The sequence below is a fragment of the Puma concolor genome, chromosome B3 (assembly GCF_028749965.1).
Source record: "Puma concolor isolate L17-30 chromosome B3, mPumCon1.1.hap2, whole genome shotgun sequence".
NCBI classification, from domain to species: domain Eukaryota; kingdom Metazoa; phylum Chordata; class Mammalia; order Carnivora; family Felidae; genus Puma; species Puma concolor.
This window is the reverse complement of record NC_141672.1, coordinates 75,222,298-75,238,872: the sequence shown is the minus strand read 5'-3', so window position 1 is coordinate 75,238,872 and position 16,575 is coordinate 75,222,298. Positions and strand designations below refer to the sequence as shown.

Here is a 16,575-nt window from a genome sequence, read left to right as displayed (position 1 = left end):
GTTAGATGGTCTCAGGTCCTCTGCTGGTTCACACCATAACACATACAGATAGCCTTCGACTGGAATTTCAATAAAAGGTTAACTTAAGGAAATTTTATTTGGGGACTGGGAAACATTGCTTCAGAGTGAACAATAAAAGGACTGGAGCTACTTCCTGACAGATAAAAACTACTAATCTCTAAAGGCAATGAGGGATGGGTAACTAGGGTGGTGTGAAGTTTAAACTTTTAGTGGCAAAAACAGCTAACATACTAGAGAAGGCAGACTGAGAAGGACATATGAATACAAGAAAACACGGCTATGTGATACCAATATCTAAGTAAAGGTAAGACTGTGACATATCTAATCATGCTTCGCATTCATTTTCACACTATGATCTCATATTTAAGTTACAAAGATTTATTACGCTTTTATGGATTTAGAACTTCTTGGTGGGAAAATGTTAAAAATGTTACTGTTTGAGGTGTGAGCACTCTTAAGACTCTCTCTCAGAAGAAAACATAAACTGATAAGCATTATATGGGAATCCCTCAAACCTACTCCTGGTTCTGAGGGTTCAGATACCTGGACAAGGAAATGCATGTAGGGCTAAACAGGAAATGGTGAGACACCTCGCAGTGTGTCTCATTAGTTAAGAAAGAAATGTGACCTAGGAAAAATGACAGGGATTGTCTGAAGTTTTGAATTACAAAATGGCCAAGATGGAAATCTGCTGGGTACAGGGAGTGGGATGGGAAGAGGTGACCCAAGAATGCCATGGAGAAAGAATGGGAACCGATTTCTCTATAAACTCATTTTTATGGTTACTTTTGACCTTTATCAGGGATTTGGGGCTAGACTTACAGACAACGGAGATCTTCCTCTTGAATGATTTGGGCAGCGAGCTCTGTATAGAGAAGAAAAGGGGGAAAAAAAAAGAGAAAGAGACACACCCCACAGAGAGGGGGGAAGGAGGTTAGATGGGGCAGTCTTAGCATAGGCTCCAAAGACACAGAGAGAGAGAGACACAGAGACAGACAGAGACCAAAACAGAAGCGGCAAACGGCAAAAACGAAGCAGAATCAATGCAAGTTAGAGAAAAAAATAAAATCAAACATCACAGCAGGGAAAAGTCATCTAGTCCATACCACACCTGTGTATTAGCTTAACCAGAAATAAGCTGGAAGAGGAATTGAGGAGCCTCCCAGCCCTTTAAAGGCATTGGTCATGCCCTCTTCCATGGTCTCTAGGGGTCAAGAGGACACCAAGCCCAATACGGTATGCCCAGAACTGGGTCATCTAGTCCTCTCAGAAAACATGAGGAAACAAGGAAAACCACCTTTGGAATAACTGTCCAGCCTGACACCCACTGACACTGGCAGTGAGTCACTTGGACAGCAGACTGTTAAGACTGTCCGCACCCCTACAGGGCAGCACCAGACCCACTGGAGATGAGGCTCCCTAGTCAACTGCCAGCAGAAAGAATTTAAAGGTGCCTTTGGTACAGAAAGGTTTTTATGATGGGCAGATTGTCTCCAGGGAGCCTCAGACTTTCTAACCACTGTACAGAGCTCTAGCAGAGCCTTCCTGGTTCCTTTCAACCGGGGCTTAAGGCTTAGGGGCTCTGCCAAGGACTAGAAACTCCCAAACCTGCTTTGGAGCAAATTTCTACCCCAAACACTCAGTGGGAAAAAGACTATGGACAGAGCAAAAAGAGGAAGAGAGAGAAAAGGGGATTAGAGCATTTTGAGATTTCAGTGCTTATTTCTGGAAAAACTAAGACCTACCACCCTTCTAAAGGGTAGGGCAGGACCCTCTTGATGAAATCCCCTTTCCCCATCCACCCCCCAGCCCCGTTTGTGTCGTCTAACCAAGTCTCCTTGGTCTCCGTTAAGGGCCAGCCTGACCCCTAGCCGGGCCGCTCTCGATGGGTAAGTTAGTGAGGAAAAAAAAAAAAAAAAAAAAAAAAAAAAAAAGAGGTCTTAATTAAAACAGGAAAAACATGAACCAAATAAATAAATCCAATAAAGAAATCAGAAAAATAAAGAAAAAGAAAATAATTAAAATAAAATATTAAATAAAAAGAAGAAGAAAATAAAGAAGAAAATAACTAGGAATATGACAAATGTTCCAGGTACCATCTCACACCTGGGATCTTCAGTTCAGCCAATCGCACCTCACTGTGTACTGTATCTAGTCAACCGCCGGTCCAATCAGAATGAGCCCTCCCTGCTAGGCGCTGTGCAATTGGTGGGGGGTTGGGTTGGCAAAAAAGGTGGGCGCACGGCGTGGTGGTCAGCACGGCACTGCCAGAGTCCTCCCAGGGGCGCAGGGGGGGCGGGAGGAAAACGTGTGGGGGGACGCTGCCCAGTTTCCATGATGTCAAGACAGTTCACTGGTGGTGGCCAGGCTCAGCGAGGGGTACGGGGGGAAAGGGGGCAGAGACATCAGTCCCAGCCCTGTAGGGGCATCATCTTGCAGTCCCTGATGAGATGGCCTGTGAGTAGCAGGAATAGTCCTGGCCTTTTATGGTGACAGGCAGGCAGGACCCTATGTCCACCAGTGGCAAGATGCAGCAATACCACCACCCAATACTTGGAATCCAGGTGATGACTCCAGAGTCCCTTTCTCCTCTGCCTGTAAATGGGGAGGGGGTCCTCTCACCGAGTGGGATCATGGAGCCTCTGATGAAGGCAGGCTGGGGGTAGTAGGTAGACAGCCCCAGGACCTGGCACACATTCAGCAGCAAGGTCAGAATACTTTTCTTCTGAGAGTTGTGTGTGGCATCTCCTCAGGGACTCCAGCTGAGACAGTGGTTCCAGTCAGGTGGATGGATGAGGCCCTGCCTCCAGGGATGGAGGAGAAGCCGGAGCAACCAACATGCTGCCCTTCACCATGGACAACAGGGACCAAAGGAAAGTCCTTCTGATGAGCAAGTGGTGATACATGGCTGGGCTGTCATCAGCATTAAATCCCTGGGCTCAAACCCTAGACTTCTCTGCAGGGTTCCTAGTCGTCACAGCTTAAGCCGAGAGCCTCCACTTGGAATTTTACAGCATGGCACTGTGATCACAAACATTGACTCTTTAGGAGGTCTTGGTGCCCTAGATGGGGATCCCAACAGTCTGCAGCAAACAAGGCAACCCACAGTCCTCAAAAGGGTTAAGGGCATGTGGGCAGGCGCCCCAGCACTGACACAAGCTCTTCTTGGGGTGTCCCAAATAGGGAGATGATGCAAGTCCACCCCTTTCCAAATGTTTTTTGCTTTCTCAATACAAGTCTCTCCAGAACAGTGCTCTTCTTGGCCCCCTGATGTAAGCAAGGCAGGGAGGCAAAAGGGGGCCCATCACAGGATCCCATATACATGCCCCCCTCTGGCCAAGACACCTGGATAGCAGACTCGGCTCTGATTGGGCAGCTCAGTAGCAGCGGGTGGGTCCAGAGGAAGAGGCGGCATCAGCGATTGGCCAGTTGGGCAGGGTTTTATTTTACGGGCGGATTACCGTACATGAGGTACTTGGACAAAGTTTTACGGGGAAGAAGGACCTTGTAATAAATAATATTCTGCACATCAAATCACTTTCACCGGCCCCCACCCCCGCAACACACACCAAAGAAAGGCTACACACACGACAGTCCCTCCCATCCTGTTAACCCACTCCCAAACCCAGCTAACTCCTTCTCTATTACTTTAAGAGCCAAGAAGACTTCGCTGGCTCTGATGGGGGGAACCCCCTGAATTGGGTGCAGGACACAAGATAATATATATGCCAAAAAAAGGAAGTAGAGGGGTCAGACAAATGGAGAAGGGGCTTCCAGGCTCACCCAAGTGCTGGCTTAAGTAGCTATATCTCTGCAATATGACCACTAGAGGGCAGAGGAGGAACAAAAATTCCTCAGCATGGCTGGTCAGCTGAGAACCACCACAGCCCACTAGATGGCGTTGAACTCCCACAGGCTTTTAAAAAGGAGGGAAAGCTAACAGTTACTACAGGGAGAAGCTTGAGAGGGTAGCAGGGAAAGCTGGGCCTGGGTCTTAGATAAAGGGCCATTAATTGACATTTCCTTTCGTTACAAACTTCCAACAGTCTGCACTACACTACTTCCCCAACAGGAAAAGGGGAACCAATGAGCCCTGTCCCCATCACAAGGGGTCTCCCTTGCTAAACCAGCGAATTCTCCCTTGGCCCTTATCCTGATCCAAGTCTGTCTAGTCCCTTCTTTTTAAAGCTATCCCACTGTGTAAGAGGGATCATCAAAGTGGTCTACTCTCTCCCCTAGGCCCGTTCCTGCCCGCCCACCCCAACAGGTGGCTTGGAAATTTACCTCTTTCTTCTCCTCATCTTCAGCACTGCCCTCTGGGCGGTCATCATTGCTGACTTGGTCTGCAATAGGCACGGGGGGTTCTGGAACCTCATTTTCAGGTCTGTTTTCACTTGTGTCCATGGTCACTTCCTCCTTCTCCTCACTGACAGTATGGGGAGAGGTACGGAGGGAAGGGCAGGAAAGAACCAAGGGGAAGAGAGAGCAAGACGTTAGGTTTTGGGTCAGGAAACCCCCATGCCTCATCACTTGGGTGGGGTTGGGAGGGCTGCTTTTCAGATCAGACTAGAGACCATGCCCCCACAGGAAAAGTGAGAAACTGTTTTCTTTGGGAAAAGAGCACAGATTGTAGCATCCACATCCACTCACTGCTCAGATAGGATAAAGGTGTGATGAGTGAGGTCAGGACTCCCAACTGTTTTTAGGTAATTCACCAGAGTACTCTTATATGGAAAGGAGTAACATCCCTCTCTGAAACAGTCCCTCAAAAGTCATTGTGATTTGCCCACAATCCTGTGGCCTCCCTATCCCCTGGCCACAGGCATCTTTAACAAAATTGCGTGAGAAATTAAAGGAAGCTTGACTGCTTAAAAACACGAGAAAGAATGTCCGTGGCTGTGGCAAATGATTCCAACCTTGTGTTTATTATAATCAACTGCTTAATAAAACCTACTGACCCACAGGATCTGGAAACATCAGGAATGGAGAAATTGTGGGGGAGGGGGCTGCAGGGAAAGCAGGGCTGATGAAGGTTCAAGCTTCAACAAGGACCCTCTGTCATCCAAAAAGAAAAAGCTACAATTGCTGGAGTTTGAAAGCTCAGAGAAGAATCAGGCCACTTTTACCTGCTCAGAGGTGTAGGAATTGTTCTTATATTCGGCTTTCGCCCAGTTTCTCCCACTCCCTCATTCCAACTTCCAAGAGATAAAGAGAGCAGGCCTCCTAGTCAAGACACACCCTCCCCCGACACCATGTATCGCCCCCCCAATATTGAATCCCCCTACGCCCACTCTGAATCACACAAGTTAGCTCCCATTTCAGGCAATGAATCCCAGAGATTCACTTCAGATAAACTATCTTTCTATCCCCTTTTTCTGTTTTCATCCCTAACTTCTATCTCTAACCTCACCCCCACTACCACCAAACACTGGGGCTCCCAGTGTTTGGGTTCCCCCAAATTAAGATGAGCAGGAGCCTAAGACTCAGGAGAGGGCAAACCAAGCCCCCCACCGATAACCACCACCAGAAAATTCAGCATTCCCAACGGGCTGACTGACACTCAGAGGTCAGAACAGCCTCCCCAGAGCAGGCAGGGAGGGATGCATGGGAAGGGGGAGGGGAAAATCGGAACTGTGCCCCCAGCTAACCGGCCCCCACAGAAACACGCGATTCAACTGCCTAAATCTAAAGAAAAGACTTATCCCAAAAATACCTATTTCCCACACGGAGAGGGCAAGTTGGACCAATTAGAAATCAGGCAGGAAGGACAAAGAGGGAAAGCAGAGTGATTGAAAACAAACCAAAACGAAAGACGGAATGAAAGCCATGGGGAAGAGAAGGAAGATGAGGTGGGCTAAAGTGGTGGGGTAAAGGGATACATGGAAATGTGAGGCTCTCACCCTTCTTTGCTTTCTGATAACATGATTTTTTTTCTCCCCCTGGAAGTGCTGTTTATCCCTTTCTGGAATGGAAGAAATAACAAAAACCAAAGAAAAAAAATCCTAAAAAATTATAAAAAAAAAAACAACAACCAAAAAACCACAACACCTTCCTTGTCCCAAGAGCCCACCACCTCCTCCCCAGCCACCCGATCCAGAGAGAGAAAATCGAGATGCAGCAACTGGGGATCCAAAAAATGGTAAATGGAAGGGGAGGTGGTGGTGGTGGTGGTGGTGAGGGGAGGCTAAAATATATCTGGCTTTTAAGAGATAAGCGTTAAGTCCTCACGGCAAACCCCGAGTTCGGCTGGATTGGTCTCTCTGGAGAAGGAGGAGGAAGAGGGCCAGGCTGCTGGTAGTGGCTGGCTCTATTGTATTGGCGGAGCGGCGGCGATCAGCCGGAGACATGCAGGGGAGCCATCTTGCCACTTACCCAGCAGCCCGTGTGTGCGGATGGGGGAGGGCCCTGCTGCAGCAGGGGAGGGGAAAGAAAAAAGGGAGGGCGCTGAGTGAGCAAGGTTCTTATCCTCTGGCAGGCCACAGGGAGCTCACTGCTGGCTCAATAGGCCTGGCCTTTTTCCTTCTTTTCTCAGGTTACAACAGCTACCCAGGCCTATCCCCACAGGGAGAGGGTGCGCTCTCCTTGTCTTCCCAGGGGGAGGAGGAGGGGGCTGGGTGGAGAGGGCATACAAAGTTACAGCGGCTTGCTTGGAAGATTCCAGAGAATAGATGGAAGGGAAACAGCAGAGCTGGGAGTGAAAAATGATTAAAGGAAGACAACAAAGCCAAAGTTGAAAGAGACACAGAATGGAGGGTCCTGAGCAATGTTTTATGTGTCTACCCCCCCCCCCCCCCCATCCTAGAAGCCAGTCAGCTGTTCATGGCAGGGAGGTGGGATGAGAACTGGCACTATCCAATCACTATAGCAGCTAGCTAGCTGCTCACCCCAAGCAATGACCACGTGTTATTACTCCAACCTGTCCTTTCTCTAGGGATGGTGGGAGGAGTGGATAGCAGAGATAGTTCCTTTTTGAGTTACCAGTAGAGAGGGGGAGAGGTGTCTCTAAAGAGATGACAGACAACTTTGTTTCAAAGAGTCTTTAATAAGGTCACCCTTCCCCGGGGTCCACTGGAGCCAGAAAGGAAAAGGATAAACAGGGCAAGGGGGACCTTGGGTAGCTGTAGCACGAAGGCCACATTTTGGAGCAAGGACTCCAAGGTGAAGGCTTGAAGTAGATGAGAAACTGAAGACAGCAGTTACCTGGGGCAGGGGTGGGGGGATATCTGTTGGGCCGAAAGCGTTTAGGAACTAAACAGAAACTATTAATCATGGGCATCTTCACCAGACTACATGTGAAATAGGAAGCTGACTCTAACCATTCAAAGAAAGCACTCAGGAGATGTTCAAAAACACTGCTTTGTTGAATGCAAAGGTGCTCCTTTTGTGTCCTAGTGGCAGCAGAGGTTTAACACTAAGACAAGCTCCTGGGTACTTAACCAAAAGCTTGGTATTATCTCATCTGTAATACCAGAGCTTTTAGCTAGGAATAAAACTTACTCCCCAATGCTTAAAATCTCATACATGCCAACCACATGCTAAAGTGGTCATGTTTACACATTACACATTTCCTTTCACTTAGTGGTCCTTGTCTGCCCAGTAAGACTGAGAGCTCTGCAGTCAAACTGGCTAGGGCCTAGTCATGGCCTGCCCCAGCTCCCATACAAGTTCTGTGATTTTGGGCAAATCTCTGATTCTGTGTATCTCTTTCTTAATCTGTAAAGTGGGGATAACAATAATACCTATCTCATGGAAGTGTGATGAGTTCGCCCTTAAGAGTCTGGCTTGGATGACTTTTGACTCCAAGTCAAGGTAAAGATATACATAAACACATGTACATTTAATAGGTCATTATCTCATTTGATGCCACCTATGGAACTTTTTCTGAGTTTTCTCAAAGAGTAGACTGCTTTTTCTCTGACGTGAAGGTGTTCGGTAGTTGGTCTGACAGGTTTTCAGCAAAGACCTCATCACTCTGTATAATAACTGCTGGTTGACTTGCCCCTCACCTCCACCTTGCAGGGTTCCTCAAGGTCAGGGGCTACATCCCTAGCCCAGGGCCTAACACAAAGAAATGCTCCATAAATATTTAAGACTGTCACTGGGGGTACTAGGAGGACATTTTAATAATTGCTTGCTGAGTGGCACCTGGGTGGCTCAGTCAGTTAAGCATTTAACTCCTGATTTCGGCTCAGGTCATGATATCACGGTTCAGAGTTCCAGCCCCATGTTGGGCTCTGCGCTAGCAGCAAGGACAACTGCTTGGGATTCTTTCTCTCTCTGCCCCTCCCCCACCCCCCAAATAAGTAAATAAACATTAAAAAAAAAATCATCGCTTGCTGAACTAAAAGTTTTCTGCCTCTTTTTTTTAAAGCTCTATGCCCAATGTGGGGCTCAAACTCTTGACTCCAGATCAAGAGTCACACCCTCTACTGACTGAGCCAGACAAGCACCCCTAAGTTTTCTTCTTAAAAATTATTGTAGATGGAATTCCTACAGAAAACGTTACCTCACAAAGAATGTTAGCTTCCAACATCCTCAGATAAATGTTCCCTGTCCATCAAATGTCCTAAAATAGTTTGGGCTGCCAATATGCCTCTCCAGAAGTGGCTTCCTTGGAGGAAGAATATTTCTTTCTTGGAAATTCTATCTCGTTTTTTCAAGAATAAGAATTTTACCATGTTATCCTTGGCTTTCTTAAGACACAGTGAGTTTGTGCCATCTATTTCCCCACAAAAAATTCTGTGGGATCCAAGATTCCCAAGACTTTATTTTCATAAGAAAAAGATGAATCCTTCAAATTGCCCCCCAAAGGGGCTCAATCTACTTGCAGGCCCAGTCCCAAAACCTTGTTAGCTACTTGTCAGAGCCCCATGCAGCTTTTCTTTGTAGCCCCTTTTAGACAAAAAGCATCCAGGCATCTCCCTTCCCACATCAAGTTCTTGCACAAATATCTCTGAGATCTTTGAAAAATCTGTGAAATTGCATGGGGGCTGGGGGTCGGAGATATCTATCTATAATTAAAGAGCACACAAAGCATTTGTAGGCCAGAAGAACCGAACTACTTGGAGACTAGTAACATATTATAAAGTTCATATCAAGATTCAGAGAAACTGATGGGAAAGGAAATTTCTATAGGCATACATGTCTCAATTTTAGTTACTGTAGAACATTCATGAGCTGAAGACCTGATATGAAACTTACTAAGAAATAACGGGATGTGACTACTCCCAGGCAGTGAAACTTAAATACATAATCCTGTAGGAGCATACTAGTTCCAAGATAACCAAAAACAGAATGATTTGGGGAGTTATGTCTTTAGATCCTCATTTCTCAGTGAGCGAACGCTATTGAGAATAATACATTTTACTTTTTAAAATTATGCATCATTTGCATACTGGCACTGTAGGTCCCCTGGAGAGTAACCATTACGCTGTCATACTGGCTTAAAGGACCATTTCCTTCCTTCATACTCAGGCAAGCCAAAAGTCCAAAACTGCTATTGCCTGCAAGGGTTGTGTCCTCAGGAAGGTTGTATTCAGAAAAATTCAAGTTTGAATTAACTACTGCTGGATGATACAGCTGCCCACACGAAAGTTCTTATTTCCCCTCTATTTTTTTAATGTAAAAGAGAGTAGCATTATTTTCTGCTGTCTGAGGACATTTTTGTTATATCCATAGCAGGCAAAGATTGGATTTTGGAACATAGCCCAACCGAAATAGGACTGAGGGCTCACAAATTACTATTCCAAGCAATGACAAGATACCTTACCTCATAAATTTAGAATTCCTCAGGACACAATCAGAATGGATTTAACAAAGCACGGAAAAAGTTAGGCAATTTCTTCCAGGTGCTGAGAGGTCCATGAAGTCTTTTGTTTTTTTTTTAACACTTTACTGAATCAACAGGCCCTAGCTCTCTTGTTGAGACACACTGGAAAACCAAGGTTAAGCCACAAATAGTCTTTTCCATTTAGCACTGCTGATCCCACTTTTAAAATTGGCCAGGGGCCCCAGTGGTCACCAGGCTGAACACTAGGACTCTAGAGGGGTGAAGGACTAGGAGGAGTGTTGTGATTCGGTTGAGCCTCCAGAAATGTAGGCAAACTTTTCTCAAAGATTCATTTATCAAATCCAATGCCAGAATAGCCTACAGGTTTTGGCCGTTGGGCATGTCTTTTTATTAGGCTGCTGAACAGACCATCTGGAAGACAGGCAGAGGGAAAGTAAGTAAAGGGGATGTGTGTGTGAGTTACTCCTGAGGCCAGATTGCATTTCTAATCTATAGGCTGCTCCACTGAAGCTTGCCTAGGCAACAATGGACAATCTCAGTATTTGCCCAAGGTGCCACTTGCCTATCACCTTGTTGGAATCAATGTAACTAGATTGCTTGCCTCAGTTGTAAAATGAAAGATCAAAGCCACCTTTATGTGGGGAGAAAAACTCTATATGACTCCAAGCTTCACTTGTCCCAGGCTTACATGCAAAAGTACAGAAATAAAGATGTTTCAAAATGGCATGAAGTGCCGTTTTGTAGCCAGGATCTCACAGACCAAATGAATATTAGGGCAAACAAAACCTTTTCAGAAAATTACTTGCCTCTCAAGGTGCATAGGAGGCAGTTCCTCAGGCCCAATTAGTAGCAAGTTGTCAACACCTACTTTGAAACTGCCATTACACAAAGGACATGCTGTACCCCCCCCATGGGATGGGGTAGAGGAGGGCAGGTATTATCTCTGCTTGACGGATATGGAAGGGAAGCTGTCACCCCATTTCCTCATCGATGGTGTAGCTGGGGAATCCTGAACACCTTCCAGAATCCGCTGGGTTTTCACTTTATGGTCCTAGAAGAAAAACCCCTCTCCAAAGGATAATGTACCCATCCCCAAAGGGAAAAACAAAAACTTTTCAAAGTCGAGTGAACTTTTGACATTCAAACCAAAAAATGGCCACAAGATGGCAGCAGAGGCAAGACCATTAGACTGAACAGCAGCAAGGGTATATCCCAAGGCAAAAACTATACAGATAAAGAGTACGAAACTAGTATTAAAGTCATAAGGAAATGAGGTAATCAATCGCCTGCCCACCACCCTCCAAAATCTGAGGCAAGATAGTCCGAAACTCTCATAAGAGAGTAAATTATTAGACTTTTACATAAAAGGGAAAATCATACTGATGGTATTAGTGTTAAAACGACATAAAACCAACATGGAACAACTTTAGGTCAACTGTCTACACAGGATGTTCACTAAAGCAGTACGGGATTCTTGATGTCCAAAAGCTAAGCAATCTTATTTCCACAATGCTTTGCTTTTCATTTCCCATAGGACTCTGAAGCCAGGAATTTGGGTTCAAATGCTTCTTAATTTATAGTACCTAGCTCAGAATACTGAATGATATACCTGTTCTTACCTGTATTTTTCTAAAAATAAATACAAGGAATAAAAAGTTCAAATTATATAAATGGTAAAAATCAATCCAAGGGTCTTAAGGGGCCCCCAAATAAACTTCTGACTTCCTTCATGTACACTTCATATTTTGCTGTATTGTATCCAGTAAAAACTACGATGGATTATGCTTAATAAAAAGACAGCTAACAACCAGGGAAAACAGCGAAAACTCAAAAGCAACCCCCCTGTGCCTTTCTCAGTAGACTTTTGATATCCTTTATTAAACTGTGTTCCCAGGCTCAGATGTAGCTGGAAAATGTGAATTAAAGATTGAGTTAAGCTGACCTGAGTCAACTCCCTCACTGTCTTGAGTTTGGAAACCAAAGTCCCTACCGCCTGTTCCTTAAAGGACCTAACTATTTTGGTCAGAGGATCCCAGAAATGGGTTTCCTTATGCTCTAACCACCACTTTTCAGACTACCTTAAGAATTCTGGTGGCAGCTCTTAATGTAACAACTGAAACCTAAACTTTGTCCAGATAAAGCTCTGCCTTCTGTTTTAAAAGGAAACTAGGACTGCGTAGTCGAAGAACCCCAGGGAGTGAAGAACTACCCCTCACTCCCAGTTCCTTGTTATACCCCAGACAAGATCGATTACTTACACAGTGTGATGAATCCTTTCTGATTCTGGTAGGTGAGAAGTCTGGGTCTCTGAGGTTTGGGGCTGTGTGGCAGCTGGTGGCTCTGCCTCTTCAGCTTCACACTTCTTTGGGCTCCCCTGTCAGGACAAACATAGCAAAACAACATAGCAACGTACTTAAATCTGCTTGGTTCCTTTTCTTTAACCTGGAGCTGGTAAAAGGCAGAGCAGGACTTACACAGTAGCAGCTCCACACTTAGCCCTATATATCTTCATTATTTTAGTTTAGAAAGTGGAATGGAATGCCACTTCAAGAATTTCTATGCCAGCAATCATTTTATTAGAATTTTTTTGAGAGAACTGAGAAAAGGCTTCCTTTGGGGCAGAAAAAAAGGAGACATTCTACAGAAGTGACTCTGGGAGCCCTAGAGATGAGAACCTTGCTGCTTAGCCTCACATAGAGCTTTCATGAACCAGGGAGCCGGAACGGAGTTCAGTGGAATCTTCCATGTATCCCCAAATATCAACGTTTCTATCGAACCTTATCCAGACCGACCTTTCAGTTTTACAGCTAACACAAAAGGGAAAATCATGCCTAATCCTCCATCTCCCACTAGGGAGGGGGCATAACAGCCTACCCGCTCAGGTTGTAACCTCTGGGTCACATGCTTTTCGGCTGGCTCAGGTTGGCTTAAACGCCTCATTCGAATAGAGGATGAGGTGGAAGTCCTCTCCTTTGGCTCAAGGACCTGCAGTTGTGGCACTGGTGGAGTTGCAACCTCCTGACCAGAAGAGGGATCTTTGGTTTCAGTGTAGCTGGTGCTGCTGTCTCTGGAGACTCCAGGGCTCAGAGACTAAAGAAATGAAGCACATAAAGCAAATTATTTTATATGATTATGTATTTAGTACATCACTGAGTTTTCCAATTTCTGCTGACTCAGTTTAATACTTTAGACCGTTCTGTCTCTTACGTTTATTCCTGTTTGAGTTAGTGATCTCTTGGACTTCCTAGCGTATTTGCCAAATTATTTATTAAGTCCCAACTAAGGTACTGAGATGCTGGGATACTAGAATACACACGTAAAAAGGCATGTCCATGTCCTCAAGTTTACAGTCTAGTGAAGAAGACGGGTAAATGATTCAACTTCAGAATCAAAGGGACTCAAAAAATGAAAAAGAACTCTAGGGATCAATGGGTTGAAAATCAGACTCAGAGATGATAGGAAAGCGACCTGTGGAGTAAAAGTAGTTTTTCCCATTCCTGCCAGGAATTATAACAGGTTCTCCTGGGGTTGAAAAACACTGGAGTACAAGATAAAAAAACATCAATGCACCCAAGATTCTCCCACACTTACTTTTCTGCTGTTGCTTGACGCTGAACGGGAACGGGAACGTGACCTGGACTCTGACGTTGATCTGGAGTCCATCTCAGATCTACCACGAGGGTTGGTGTGAGTACGTGCCCGAGATCCATCTCTCTGCTTGGATCTTGGAGATGAGTGAGATTGAGAGCCTGAGCTGTCAGGAGAGCGGGATCTTGATCTAGAACTGGAGGATGAAGAGGAGGACCGGCTTGAGGATGAGTCAGCTGACTGTTTCAATCTGTGGCTTGGGAGAAGAGTATGAGAAGCCCTTCTGCCTTCCTTCTGTTCCAAAGACAGCTGTTTCAGAGATTCCTCAGTGATCCCTTTGGCCGGTGCTAATTCCTCAATTTTTAGAGGGAGTGGTTGAGCAGATTTTTCTGACTCAGTTTCAAGACCCTTCTGGGTTGAGCATTCAGCTAGTGTGCTTTTCTGAACTAGAGGCAGGACACTCTCCTCTGGCACTTTCTCTGCTAGAGATTCTGCTTTGGTGTCTGCAAGACTGGACAAAGGAGACAGGCCTCCCACCAACTGGACAGTATGCTGAGATATTAATAGCTCCCTGGCCTCAGCATCTGTATTATGAGGAGACAGCTGAATGAGGACAGGGGGAGCTGGGCCTTCCATGGGCTCTATTTCTTCTTCACTCTGGAGTTGTGTATTAGATGGTGGAGAAGATGCTTCCTTGGTAAGTAAAGGTGGGGGAGTTTCCTCCTCACTGGCATTTTGCTCTGGTTGTAGCACAAGAGGGGCCTTCTCCAGATCTTCAGTCAGTCGAGGAGGGGAAGGGGATTTCGATTTTTCCTCGAAGCCTTTTAAAATTTTTACTTCCTTTTCTTCCTCCTCAAGAGAAGAAACTGTTTTCATCTCTTTCTCCTGCTGATGTCTGGCCATATGACTTCTTCTGGCCTCCTCCTGGGACCTTGTAACTCTCCCTCCTCTCTCTAACCCCTCCTGTTCCTGGGATCTTATGGTTTGGGATCTCTCATCTATCACCTCCTCTGGTTTTGCTCTGGGTATCTCTTCCCTCTCTTCTGTTTCCTCAAACTGTTTCAGGACTGGTACATCCCTAGATTTTTGTCCCTCATCATCATCTTCCTCTTCCTCATCTTCCTCCTCTTCCTCCTCCTCTTCTTCTTCCTCCTCTGTTTTCAAATTTCGATCTGCTCTGACCCGCAGATTTCTGGAAGGTGCCTCTTGGTCCTCTTCCTCCTCAGCAGCCTGGCTGCACTCAGAGAGTTTAGCTGCTCTTGCCTGGGGAAAAAAAAAAAAAAAAAAAAGATAGTTATTTGTTTATTTATTTAAAGTAGGCTCCATGGCTAACGTGGGGCTCAAACTCACAACCCTGAGATTAAGAGTCACATGCTCTACCCACTAAGCCAACCAGGTGTCCCGGAAAGGAAAGATATACAATAGTTCCAAGTATATTTGCTCACTATCAACAGAGGAGAAAAAGTATCTCACAAGATACACATAGGAAGGAGAAACTCAAAGACACGTGTTTTCAGCAACATAAACAAGTGTCTCAGTAAACAAGCATGACTTATCGAGCTGTTACAGGAATCAAAATAGTGACCAAAAGGAATACAATAATGAAACTGCTACTAGTTTTTAGTTTCAAGCTTTAAAAATAAACTGAACGTCTTTGGACGCCTGGGTGGCTCAGCTGGTTAAGTGTTGGACTTCAGCTTAGGTCATGATCTCACGGTCTGTGAGTTTGAGCCCCGCGTCCGGATGTGTTGACAGCTCAGAGCCTGGAGCCTGCTTCAGGTTCTGTGATTCCCTCTCTCTCTGCCCCTCCCCTGCTCGCACTGTCTCTCTCTCAAAAATAAACAAACATTAAAAATAAATAAATAAAAATAAACTGAACATCTAGAAAGTAGCAGGGCAGGTGGGGGAACTGACGTATCATCACTTAATGTAATTATTCTTATTGTTTTGGTATATTTAATTTTTTCCCCACTATTTCTTTTCCATACTCATAATTATACCACAAATATCCTTTTGTATTCTGCTCACTTAATACTGTATCATATGGCTTTAAAATTTTTTTGTTTGTTTTAAAGATTTTAAGTAATCGCTACACCCAACATGGGGCTTGAACTCACAACCCCAAGATCAAGAGTCATATACTCTACCGACTGAAGACAGCCAGGTGCCCCTGGCTTTAAAGTTTTAATTAAATAACTGTATCTTTTCTAATAATGTATTTTAGAAATACAGACCAGCCTGTTAATTTTCACAATTAAATTTTAATTTTTATATATTTGCTTCTATGCAGATTTGCTTAGAAATCTGAACATCAGAGCAGATCTAAATTAAAAAAAGCAGGGTGGCTCAGTTGGTTAAGCGTCCGACTTCAGCTCAGGTCATGATCTCGCGGTCCGTGAGTTCAAGCCCCGCATCAGGCTCTGTGCTGACCGCTCAGAGCCTGGAGCCTGTTTCGGATTCTGTGTCTCCCTCTCTCTCTGACCCTCCCCCGTTCATGCTCTGTCTCTCTCTGTCTCAAAAATAAATAAATGTTAAAAAAATTTTTTTTTAAAAATTAAATTAAAAAAAACCAAAGCAAAAAAAAAAAAAAAAAAAAGATAGAGACGAGAAAGAAGATAACTACAGAAATCTAAAGAGACACCAACTCTGAAAAAGTCTGAGGAAGAGAAGGAGAAGATAGCCAAAGCAATACCCGAAGAGGTGATAGATGTTTTAAGAGGTATTTGAATTACCTGTCTGACCCTGGATGATCGTCTTTCTCCTTTCCTTGGTTTATCATCATCAGATTCACCTTTCTCTTCAGAAATAGAGGAGCTTTTTCCTATCAAACGAAAGAAAATCAAGTCAGACTCAAGCGTAAACACTCGTTCAAGGCTGCTTTCTAAAATTCAATCAATCATAGCATATGAGTGGGGCGCCTGGGGGCTCAGTTGGTTGAGCGTACAACTTCGGCTTAGGTCATGATCTCACGGTTCATGAGCGTCAGGGTCTGTGCTGACAGCTCAGAGCCTGGAGGCTGCTTCACATTCTGTGTCTCTCCCACTTCTCTCTGGCCCTCCCCTGCTCACACTCTGTCTCTCAAAAATAAACAAACATTTAAAAAAAATTTTTTTTTAAATCATAGCGTATGAGCTAGCCAGTATATATCTGTATCAATTTCTTTGACTTCTAAGCAG

The 16,575-nt window shown here is 44.9% G+C and overlaps 1 protein-coding gene across 9 annotated transcripts in view; it reads right to left on the bottom strand.

Moving 5' to 3' along the window:
* The window catches only part of ACIN1 (apoptotic chromatin condensation inducer 1), a 34,002-nt gene that overhangs the window by 5,308 nt on the left and 12,119 nt on the right, over positions 1-16,575 (bottom strand). For 6 of the 9 annotated variants that reach the window (XM_025918691.2, XM_086710131.1, XM_086710130.1 and 3 more), the window contains 6 exons: positions 16,132-16,220; positions 13,403-14,662; positions 12,686-12,901; positions 12,070-12,185; positions 4,306-4,447; positions 844-886 (listed from right to left, as the gene is read on the bottom strand). In XM_025918691.2, coding sequence (XP_025774476.1) covers positions 844-886; positions 4,306-4,447; positions 12,070-12,185; positions 12,686-12,901; positions 13,403-14,662; positions 16,132-16,220 — 1,866 coding nt within the window. Of the gene's footprint in view, positions 1-843; positions 887-4,305; positions 4,448-5,921; positions 5,984-6,249; positions 6,551-12,069; positions 12,186-12,685; positions 12,902-13,402; positions 14,663-16,131; positions 16,221-16,575 lie in introns of those variants that run through there. The other 3 variants (XM_086710132.1, XM_086710135.1, XM_025918694.2) reach the window with 3 other exon arrangements.